At 37.1% G+C, this 12,335-nt stretch overlaps 1 protein-coding gene across 1 annotated transcript in view; it reads left to right on the forward strand.

Moving 5' to 3' along the window:
- Positions 1-7,570, forward strand: part of LOC121063868 (ankyrin repeat and sterile alpha motif domain-containing protein 1B-like) — a 269,342-nt gene extending 261,772 nt beyond the window's left edge. The window contains exons 16-17 of the mRNA XM_040544776.1: positions 7,333-7,431; positions 7,541-7,570. Coding sequence (XP_040400710.1) covers positions 7,333-7,431; positions 7,541-7,570 — 129 coding nt within the window. The remainder of the gene's footprint in view (positions 1-7,332; positions 7,432-7,540) is intronic.
- Positions 7,571-12,335: the final 4,765 nt, after the last annotated feature.

A 12,335-nucleotide genomic window follows, 5' to 3' on the forward strand; every position in this document is an offset into this window, starting at 1 on the left:
GAGGGGATAAAAATAGCAGAAATTCTTCCTACAAGAATCCTTGTCCCAGCTATCAGTATTGTTTAATTATCACTATACTTTAATTAACTATTACTGTTGTGTGAAGGGGCTGTGACTATATGTTCATTTGAATCTCAATATTTGAAGGTCTTTCAATGGTACTGGTTACTTCAGGTTCATTTTAGGGAGAGCTGAATATGAACCAGATCTTTAAAACATGGGTAGAGTGGGACTCAGGGTCTGATGGGTCTCCACTTCTTTTGAAAGAAGTGCACCCCACTGCATAGCTTGCAGATTAGAGGTCAAATTCCCTGAGTGGAGTTGTGCCTTAACTGCTTTGAATTGCTGTCCATTTCTCTTGTCTGTGACTAAAATTACCTTTTCTTTTTAGTTAACATTTCAATAGCAGTTTATTATTACTTTCTGAAGAAATGACAGTAACATGGAAAACCATCTTCAATTTTCTTCTTTATTTTTGTGGAGTTTTTAATTGCTAAGGAAGTCATAAATATAAAGACTGATAATAGAGGAGGGTGAGGATTGAGAATTAGTTTCAGTATCAGTAGTTTAAAGGCAATATAATTTTAGAAGAATGTTGTCAAATGATTTGCAATGTGCTCAGTCCATTCTTCCTAACATATTTTACAATCAATATTTTTTCCCCAAGGCAGAATTTCAGGCTTCTGCAAAAGATTTTTCTAACATGGTCTTGTCAGGCTTGCAGGTGAAATAACAATTTCTGCAGTATCTCCAGGAATCTGATAAATCTTTCTGACCTTAAAGTACAAGTTAAACATTTCACTCAATAATCATTCTTACAGATCTTGTTTTCATGTTAACAGTGGCACTACTAGTGAGAGGCAACCTTTCACTCATACTGAAGCTTGCTAAATTCTGATCGTTTGCCAGTTCTCATTTGGAAAAGAAATGTGTGACACATTGCCTGAAATTTTTGCACTGATAAAAAGCAGTTTACGTTATTGAAAACTGCATTTCTCTGGTCATTTCTTGCAAGCCTCCAAGGAATAACCTCTTTTACCTTGTGGAAAAGCTATGTTGTGATGAAAATGTATAAACCTTGTGGCATATGATTGAGACAATGAAAAGTCCTGATTATTCAATGTGTCCTTACCATCGTGCGCAACCATCTTGTGAGATGCCTTTAATTGGTTCCCAGCCAGAGGACAGTTTAAATGTCACCTACTTTGGGGGGTGCAGTTTGAAAAAATATTAGCATTAGGTGGGTGAGAAGCAAAGTGATTTAGAATGAAGACTGTCAAAGCTATGCTTCACAACAGGACTCTTTCTCATTGGTGTCTGGTGGCTGCAGCTCTTTGGTGCTATTGGTGTCAGTTTTCTATCTCCATGCTTGTATAATGGAAGAACAATCCCATCTGCCCCTGTCCTGCTCCCACCTCTTTTCCCTGAGTGGCAGGAACACGAGTACTCTCACATACCCCAGCTAAGTGTACTGCATTGTATATTATCCTCTTTTCTGTCTCTGCCAATCCATATTTCCAGCAATCCTGCAAACCCAAGTGCAAGATCTGTTCTTCAAACTCAAATATCCCCAGTTGAGCTCCTGCAGTGACAACTCTCTCAGGAAGCGAGTTATTTGCTGCAATACGAATTGGAAGAAATAGTGACAAGGTCCTTCAAACACACACCGAACCTTGTCTGTGACACACATACACCATGATCTTACCCATTGCTATGTATTACATCCGACTGATGCTGGCTTTTCAGAGTCCCTGCTGATAATATGTTGAAGATGCAGCTGATTGCTACATGGGTAGCTGCAAGAGGAAAAGGGAGAGTGTGTATCTCTGCCCAAGGAAAAACAGTGAGGCATCTGTTAGTGCTACCCCATCAACATTATACTCGGCACAGGACTCATCCTTCCCTCACCCACACCAATCCTGCTGTTGGGCAAACCAACTCCAGTGACACTTGGCACCTGCAGTTGAATTTGGTCTCACTAATGGCTGCACAGCAAGTCAATTCCATCTCATGAGTAGTTCTTACACAGCTTTAGGATTCAGATTCACTGCTTTTCCTCTTCTAGCTGACATAGATGAGCATAGAAAAGCTGGTCTAATTGGTGCTGCCAGTCTATAAAGAGAACTCTTCCAAATCTTCCATTTCTTACATAAGGATATTTTCTTTCATATAGGAAAAAAATAGCCTCAAATGCACAATTAATTTGTTCTTTCTCTCTTTCTTCCAGCTAGTTTTTACTCAGTTTACACAAAGTGATGCATAGACGATTTTAGAATTTCAGCAGCATACACTACTGGACATGAGGCTCACAGGCACAGCTTGGTAGCCTCACATATAAGGATTGCTACTACAATCACACGCAAGTAGTTATCCTTATGTTTAAGACAGGATGTTATTTCAGCCTCCAAAGGCTGTGAGGAATTACCGTGCAGGGGACATGTACAGAAGAGTTAACTGGAAAGCACGAAAGAAAACTGTTTTGTTAAAAGTACATTGGGGGATGGAAGGTGGGAAGCTCTTACAGGACATGTTTATATAGACATCACCTATTCATTAAAGAGAATAAGGTTGGATGGGGCTTTGAGCAATCTGGTCTAGTAGAAGTTGTCCTTGCCCATGGCAGGGGGATTGGAATTAGATGGTCTTTAAGGTCTCTTCCAACCCAAACCATTTTATTATTCTATAGGTGTTTATCTCCTCATTGAGTTGTGTTTTGTTGTGTTTTGTTGTTTGTTTGTTTGTTTTTCCAGAACTGTGAGTGCAATGAAAATCTAAGGAACTTCTTTCTAACCTTTATCAGATTGTCAATCTATTAGTCAAGGTGAAGTGCAAGAATAAGACCAAAATACATATTCCCAATACCCCTTCACTTCCAGCTTCAATGGCTGAGTTTTCAGATAAGTGTCTGATGTGTCTGGCATCTGTTTTAAAGTTTCTTTACCATTTTTACTTTACTTAGATGCCAGAACAAGACACTGGATTTTTTGCCGTAGGTTTCCACTACAGAAAATATATGAAGGAAGATTAAAGACATAGGTACAAAAGGGGAACAATGAGGAACATACACTTATGTCTGCCATTGTAATATGTTCTAATCAACATATTTTAATATCTTTAGGGACAAATCTTAAAGAGTTTTTGTTCCTACAGGATGTAGAATGTGTATTGGTCTTTAAAATATATATATATAAATATAATATTGAAAAATGTCCTGTTTTGATAGTAAATGAAGTCTACAAGTTTATGAATCTTTTGCATTGACTGGATTTTAGAGGTTCTTTGAGCTGTTTAATGTATTAAAATTAGGCTGTTTTTAATAGAGGTTCTGTTGCTACAAGTCTGACATATTCCAAATTAAATTGTTTTATAAAGATTCTGTATACATGTGTAAGTTCTTAGATGCATTTGGAATCTAGTATAAAAATCTAACCCAGCATTTTTTGGAAAGGCTGTATTAACTTTAGGTGGAGGGTTCTGGAGATGGTTTTGTGTGGAACACCCCGAATAAATGCCAGTGAAATCTTTATCTTATACTATACCATCATGTCTTTTGTTCTTAACTTATTTATAGGAACTATCTCAGATTTTGGGAGAGTTTCTGAGTTTTCTCAATTATATTGTTTTTCATATGCCTCCAGTCTCCAACATGCAGAGTCATTTTTCCTTCATTCTTGAGCCCAACTGTTCTGTGAAACTATTGCCTTTTTACTCAGGAGATCAGCTTCCTTTATGTATTTATATGGAAAAAGATGATATTTCTGAGAGTAGTGCAGAACCACAAAGCCCAGGGAGGATAAGCTGTATTCCTTCCTAACTTGAACTTCAGAACCACATTATTTCTAATTTATATATAAGACTGTCTCTTACGCATTTGCATGACAGGAATTTCAACAGTGTAAACTGACACGCATGAGATCTGAATCTGCCCTAGTATAAGCAATTTTTATATATTCTTCCTGCTTTAATTCTGAGAAGTAAGTTTTCCTTCCAGCTAAGTTTTCCGATAGACTTAGGAAAGCTGTAATATCACAAAGCCTCTTATGTTTTTATTACATAAGAACATAATAACCCCAGAAGAGATTGCTGTCCCATATTTTCTGTTACAAGAACCTGTTTTCTCTTTTATATAAGCATGTCACAGTTAAATCTTCGGACTGAAATTCTGTAGGTGTGTACTAGAATAATCTCTTTTTGGTGAATGTTTCAGCTAATATAGCTCAACTATTTTCGAGGGTGAAATAATGTGAAAAGACATTATTGTATTCGTATTCATTTTAATTACATTTACCATGTCATCTCCATAAAGTTAATTGAGGTTAAGTTTGGCCCAGCTTATAATAAATATGTGTACAGCAGCTAAGAGAAGGGAGACAAATTCTCCTCTTGGCTCTGATCTGCCGCAGCAAAAAAAAAAAAAAAAAAAAGGAAGGAAAGCTTTCCTCACTCTCGATGTAGGAGGCTATGGAAGGAGGCTGGAGGACAGCAAGAAGAGGAATCAGGTAAAAAGAGTGTCAGGGACCACGATTAAGGGGAGAATGGGAGCAGACACCAGGGAGGTAGAAATACAGGGGACTGTTTCTTTCTCTTCAAAGGCATGTCTGCAGAGGAGACAGCAGCTTTCTACTATCAGTTTTCCCCTCTATAGAGAATTATTATTTAAAGCAATAGAGAATTATTATCTAAAGTTCCCCAGTTTGCTCGTGTGGAGAGATGAAGAGCTGGCGTAGCTCCTTGGCAGGAGACAAGGAGGTCTGTTTTACAGGAGAGATGGGTGGCTGCTACCATTGGCACTGATGGAAATGCACAGGAAAAGCTCTGAAGCCTGAAGACATTAACGGACCGGGTTCTTGCCTTCTCAGAGTGGGGACAAGGAGGCAACATTAATTCCAGGCTTTCCTGAATTTTAAATATTTGTAACCTTGACATACTTTAAAATAAAAAAAAAAAAAAACAGCTGAAAAAAAAAATATATATATATATATGAGCTAATACATAAAGAAAAAAATAGTAAAGAATTAATAAAATAATGCTGTCTCTGCCATGCACTTGGCACAAACAGGCAGGCTCTTTCTTGTGCCTAAGTATTTGTTGAACTGGGTTTTAAACTTAGAATACTTTAAACTGCCAAGGTTGCTGACACCAATAAACAGTGTATAGTAGCTCAGTGATGAGTACACCCTGATTGTGCATAAACATCTTGCAATGATGAAGGGTGAAATCTGAAAAACACTAAACAAAGTGAAAGCAGTAGCTGAAACAAATAGCTGCATTTATTAATATGAATGAAAATATGTAGTCCTTTTTTTTTTTTTTTTTTTTTTTTTTTTTGGACTGGATCCTGTGTTGGCTCAGTTTGCCTAAAGCCTTTTATGCTAGCTATTTCTAGCAGCAATAACCCAAAATGCATTTTTTTCCCCCAGTTCTTCCCCTAAATTTACAGCCCTCTTTCGGTTAATTAACATAGAGGAAGAAAGGAGAAGTGACATTTTGTATGTGTTTACAAGGGAGATAAATGGGATATTAACCCCACCTCATCACTGTCGCTGTTTGCACAGCCTGTGCTGCATGCACTCTTATACCACATGATGTACTTATAACAACATGATTGCACAGCTTCTCACTTCAGAGCAGGGCTCTGCCTGCGCCAGTTCTGATGCTGCACACAAATTCTTTCAGGGTATGATTTGTAGACTTGTAGTCTTAAATCATACCCCATACTGTGAAATATAATTTTAAATGTAATAGCTTTGTAATGTTTCCATGATTGCCTTAAAAAGACCTCCCCTAGATTTTGCAGGATATTCTGCAGAGTAGCACTTGAGAGTCCTCAAGAGTACATCTGTAAACTAATCAGTCCATCTGAAAAGAGTGAAGATTTAACAGCTGAACAGGGTGAAGTATTGCTTATTCCACTGTGCTTTTTGAAAGAAAGCCATGTTGCTCTGGGACAGGAGATTTGATACTCAGAAATAATTAATGTCCATTATTAAGCCCTGATTCAGCAAAGTATTTAAACATGTTCTGTTATGCGCCTCTCAGCTTTTGATTTTGCTGCTGCTTAAGAGCTCTACTGAGTCGAAGCAGCAAGCAAAATGGAAAGGTGGAGATGAAGCTTTTCATGGGTTTGCTCACATAAAGCCTATTTCATGGTGATTTTAAATAAGTGCAAATAAAAATTCTCACTTATAGCAAATCAGCTTCATGAGACTCCATCAGGAGTACAAGTTCGGAGAGGTCAACTGGGCTATTTTTACGGGTTTTGATCACAAATGTAATAGAAAATGTATTTTTCAAAATTTGTGTGTGTGGTCTGAAATGAGGTAGTCTAAAAATGGAATGGAGGTTTTCCAGCCTACTTTGAACCATCCTGATTTGATCCCTGGCTGCAATTCACTTTTTAAGCTACTGTAGTGTCTCCGGTGATTCCCAGTAATCACCGCCAAATAACCAAGTACCTTATCCTTCAAACACTAAACTTTCCACCTAGGCGGAATCAGATTCCTCGATCTTCAGCCTGTACTGCTCACTGTTTGGATGAATTCCAGGATCATCTTTTAGGAGTCATATTTCCCTCTTACATGTGCAGCTCTAGGTCATCTACTGCTAGCAGATCTTAAGAATAGAAGCTTGAATTCTGGAGGCTTTTTTTCTCGATTTTTATGGACTCCTATTTTGTGTATTGTTTGAACAGATGGTCTTTTTCTGCTGTTTGCATGTTAGGAATTCTTTGACCTGCCCACAAGCACGGAGATAAGAGCAGTGACAGGTAAAGTTAGGACTGCACTGGTACAGTTAAATTCAGGGGGATGGGAGCCATATGGGGTTTTTTGATACTACTCCCCCTCTTGGTTTCTTCAGCATTTTACTAACAAGTAACTAAAGAATTTTATCCTCATCCACTCTACTGTTCTTCCTATGTGTTAAGTATTTTCCAGACTGGATTAAAATGAACGTAAGACATTGCTGGGTGAGATAGGAGTCGAATGAAAAAAAAACGAAGACTTTGAATGCACTTATCTATAGTCATGTCCTTGGTTCCAGCCAAATAAAAGGAGGTTCACAGCCAGTATTTTGCTTGAGCGGACCCTACAGTTTCTCCACTGACACGTTGCCAGCAGTATAGCAATTGTCCATAAGTTCAAGTGCCTTCCCCCACATTTTGTCAATGTGACAGTGAGTGCAGTCACCAGTAATTTATTAATCTTGTCAAATGTCGTAAGTTATGCAAAGTATTCTCTTTTAAACACAATGAAAGGGCTTGTTTCAAGCTATTGAAGGAATCTTTTATTTTTTCATCTTAATTTTACCTTTTTTTTCCCCCCACTTCTTTAGGGAAGCAACGTAATGGAAGACCAGGATCTCCTGGAAATAGGAATACTTAACTCTGGACACAGACAGAGAATACTCCAGGCAATCCAGCTTCTCCCAAAGGTATAGTTTCTGTTATTATCCAAGCAAGGGAATTAACACCTACAGCTTTCACATTATTTAAAACACTTTTTTGAATGGAGATAAACATAGTTCCCTACTGTTTTTGTAGCCATTTGTTGCATGTGCAAAGGTGGCATAAAGTAATGTCACACTGGACCCACCTTGTGTAGATGTAGTTGACAAACGAAGCAGAAGAGAGTAACATCTGTAGTTTGAAATGATAACTGTTTAGAATTTATTGTAATGATTTTTGGCTTTTCAATCTGTTTATAGACTCTGTCATTACAGATGTGTAAATAAGGCTGTCAGTGAATACCAGGTGTTTGTCTTTATATAGCAGATGACCTAAAAATACTTTGCCTTTTGAAACAGGAATTATATAAACATTCTTCAAAACTTTGGATGAAAAATGCTTTTCCTAATACCTGTCTTTCATGTATGATTTGGAGACTTCCTGCAGGCTCTACATTGATTTGCTCCTGTGTATTTTTGCTTCTCAGCTGTGGACATAGTAACTTGAAGTCATTTTTCCAGTCATTTTTAGTGCTAACTGATTTAAACTATAGATTCTAAAATCAGTGGTATAAAGGTGTGGTTTTTATATTTTACACACTAGAATATATCCATGCAGGCTTCTGCTAATGTTTCTACATACAGAAACCTGAATAGGTAAATGAGGGACACACTGGGCCAAGCATGAAAACTTACTGATTTTGGGAAGCTGTGTGAAGAGAATGAATGAGCAGCAGTAGACACTACTAAAGCCCAGAAGGCTGCCACAAATGATACAAATACTCACTCGGTGCAAGATACTGGGGCAGGAATAACACCTTAAGTAGAGTGCATGGAGTGCTCTAGAGCTTGGTAGCAGCATGTGTGGTAATCAAGCATCAAGGTAAATAGAGATTAGTCTGTTTGCAGTTTGATAACACTGGAGAGTAAGAATAGTTTTTAAAGGACTTTTCAGCCTGGAGCATGCAGATGACTTTGCCAGAAGAGGCTTTTTGATGCAGCATAGTTTACTAGGTAAGTTCTTATGGACGACTTGTAAAAGAGAACAAGGATTTATTTTGTATGGAAAAAAATGTAAAATTGTGAACTGTATGTGTTTCTGGATGTGCTAGACAATCTGTATATACTACAGAATGAGTCTGTGCACTGATACACTGAAGATGATTAAAGACAGCAATGTTCCACATAGCGTTGTTAGACAAGTGAGATAAATGGTACAGTATTAGTAGTACTAAGTACTAAGTAGTACAAGTAGTACTTGATGAATTACAACAGATATTTATGGTTTAACTATAAATTTATGAATTTTTGAACAATGCTATCATTCAAAACATTTTATGTGATTTTAATCCCTGCTCTTAGCTGATGAAATATTTTTATCATATTTCTTAGAGAAGCCAGAGTTTTTGTATTCTTGCTTAAATTGTTCAAAATTAATGAATGGATTTTTAATATATCATAATTTTAGTGCTATCTAGATTTGGTAACTGGTGTTTATGAAAACATTGTTAATAATGTCTGCTTTTGGAGAACATACTAATGCTGAGAGCCAGATTTTGTCATATGACTCCAACTAAGGTCTTTTTATAAAATATGCTTAATATGAGAAATGATGATAGAGTCAAGATCTAGAAGCCCTCTTAAAACCAGTTGAGAGCAAGCTGTTTATGCAGTTACTCGGAACAATTAACATCTTCTGAACCAAAGATAATTAAGTAACAAAGAAAGGCTTAAAGCATGGGCTCCAGTGAGGTAGTCTTTAGCAGCTTCCCTGTTGAGAAAACAGTCCTCAAAGACCAAGTTTCTAATGTGTCTTTGATGCAAGAATATCATATCAAAATAAAGGCAGCCAAAAGCTGTGCATCATATTTTTTCACTTAAATGATTCACCAACACAAGAGAGCTTACATAGTAAAAATATTTAATTTCATATTCAAAACCCAATTTGTTTGAACAGCTGTTGGAATAGTTATGGGGCCCACAAACTGGGATTCTGGTAAATTTTATCTCATGTAACTGACCCTTGATTTATTTACAAGTTTGCTGAAAATCTAAAAAACTTTCACATCCTGCAGGAAAACATGAAACGGTTTCTGCATATCCATTTGTTAATAAGTTCAGCTCTGTCATCATCCATTCAAAATAGTCTGTACCTTCTAAATACTTTAGGATCTCAAATCATAATTGGATTCTTACTAATTTGAATCTCATTAGATATTCTTTTAGTTGGTTTGTTTGAAAAGGTACCTCTTTTCTACTCCTTGTTTAATTTAAGACTTGATGACTCCTTGCATTTTAGTAGTTAACAATATGGCTGCTGCTGCTGTTGTTAGTTTTACTATTAATCCTTCCTGTCTTGTGATACTTCTTAACTCAGAAGTTGAGGTAGAAGTTAAATGCTTTAAAAAACATATACAGAATGACACTTCCTTAGGGCCATATACTAAGGCAGTATAGAATAAACTTGGAGGCTAAAAAATTAAGAAACTAATCTATTGTCAATGTTTTAAAATATTCATTTTTAAAGCTTTTGTTATTCTCATCAGCCTTCATCTCTGCAGCCTGAAAATGCAACAGGCATTTAGATGTTAGCAAGACTTTGTTCACTCCTAAATGCTGGTTTCCTAAAGAGTGATGAGATTTCTGTATTTCAAACACCAGAAATACATTGAGGAACCACTTGCTAGAGCTTGAAGTAGTTTTAAATAGGAAAAAAGCACATATCTGTTGAAATATAGATGAATTAATTGTTGCATTTTATTATGTTGTGTTTAATCAGTATAAAAAAGCATGTTTGACCCAGTTTTTTCAAAATATAATCTTTCCTTAATTATTTTGTGTTTGAGGAGAGCATTTCATGAGAGTAAGCTAGTATGTTTGTAGGGAGAATTGAAATCTTTCAATGAGATCTCTGCTTGTCATTATACCCTTTATTTTTGTTGGATTAGAGATAGAGCCCAGTCTCATCTTACATTAATGTAATTTAAGTTATTCAAGTTTCACATTAACTAGAGCACTTTATAGCTTATTATTATTAGATAAGGCTAAGACACTCCAGTAGAAACATAATTTGTAAAGTTAATTCTTAAAATGGAAATATTTTATACATGACACCAGTTTTAGAGCAAATCTCTTAGCAGAGTTTGATACTGCGTTTAGCATTTTTTGTTCGAACAGAATGAAATCAATAATCTTTGGAGAGGGATTTTATGTTTTATTAAAAGGATTTTCAGCTGTATAGAGTTCTAGGGACAATGCCTAAAAGTATAGTACAAGGACTTCAGAAAAAAAATATATATAATACTGAGGGAGAACTTGTTTGCAAGATATGCTTAATTGGCTAAGAAAATAATAGCAGTCACAGAGTATCATTTTCAAGTTATTTTGGCATCCAAAGCCTGTGTGCAATTGACTTCTCAATGGGTTCCTAAGAGGCTGCAGTGTTTTTGAAAATAATTATCCTAGCTTATCTGAGGACCTAGATAAGAAAAGGGATTGTTTTCATGTGGGTTGCTCAGTGTAAAGCTCCTTCTCCCAGCCCATGATGGGAACACATTCTCTCATTTGACAAATGGAAGAAAGATGATAGTTGAAAGCATCTTTCTCCTGGCTTCAGAGCTATTCTTACAGTATGCAGCTTGTTTCTTCCTGCATGGAGAGGTCTCAGGCACAGAGCGTGTCTGGGAATCTTGTAGCAGTGGAATGCAGGCAGCGAGCCTGTTTCCTGGGTGCTTTGCAGAACCAGACAAGAAGTAGGACATGAGTGGGGTATTGAGCACATGCTCTCTGCAAGTAGTGTTACATGAGCAGTAAAGCTGTGCTTCCAAAAACTGCTAGATCTATTACTCATATGTAACACCCATTTTTGCAAGCACAGTAAATCTGGCATTTAGGAAAACAGAACTACTGTGCCTGTGCACATCAACTATGCTGTGTATATAGCAGACAGGGACCACATCATATGTTTGCTATTGCTATATATCTGTTGGTTTAGAAGTTACAGAGCTTAGCAAGCTATTTGAATCATGGTATTTAATTATCTCCCATTCAGCACAGCTAACAGGTAGATCACTGCAACTTCCATTCCTAAAGATAGTGACCAAACTAGAAGATGCTGCAAAGTCAAGCTTTTAACATTTATGACCCTTTCTGGCTGTGACTTCTGGCTTCTGGTCTGCTGGAATTGAAGATGAAAAGCAGCATTCAAGAGAAGTGCTTTCTACCCTGCTTATTCCTCCTTCTTATGACTTTTGGAATTACTTACCAGGCTTGGAAGGAGGCCACTCACCTGCTCATTACACTGTTTATAGGACCTTAACCATAAAGACAGAAAAGAAGAGTTACATCCACATAATACACGAGTTTTGCAACTCTGAAACACAAAGGAACGAATCAGTAGAACAACGCAGTTAGAAACGTCTATGCTATAGCTCAGGGTGTTTACCTCATGGTCCCTCCATGCATGTGCTTCAAAGTTGTCTGATTAAAGCAGTCCCACAAATGTTTCACATTTTCCTTCTTTCCGTCAGTGAGCCACTCTATATGGGATACACTGTCATTTATTTGTTTCGTGTAGATTACAGTAGCATGTCACTGGTCCTGCAACCATTCCCCATACAGCAAGCCTTATTCCTGTACATATTTTTTATACTTCCTTTTTTGTGGTTGACTCCATATTGCCTGCTGTCTACACTGAGGCAAGCTAAAATTCTATTTGAGAGAGAGTGCTATTTTTTTCCTATTCTTTCTTCTGCAGCTGGCCCACTGGTCACTGTACAGAGCGTAGTTAAATACCTCTGGACTCCTCACAGCAGTCGTGAAGTCGGCAGCCTTCTGATATTGACACCAGCTTAGATTGCCATCAGGAAGCTTTCAACTTTCTTACAGGTTGT

Source organism: Cygnus olor, chromosome 1 (genome assembly GCF_009769625.2).
Source record: "Cygnus olor isolate bCygOlo1 chromosome 1, bCygOlo1.pri.v2, whole genome shotgun sequence".
Lineage (NCBI taxonomy): Eukaryota > Metazoa > Chordata > Aves > Anseriformes > Anatidae > Cygnus > Cygnus olor.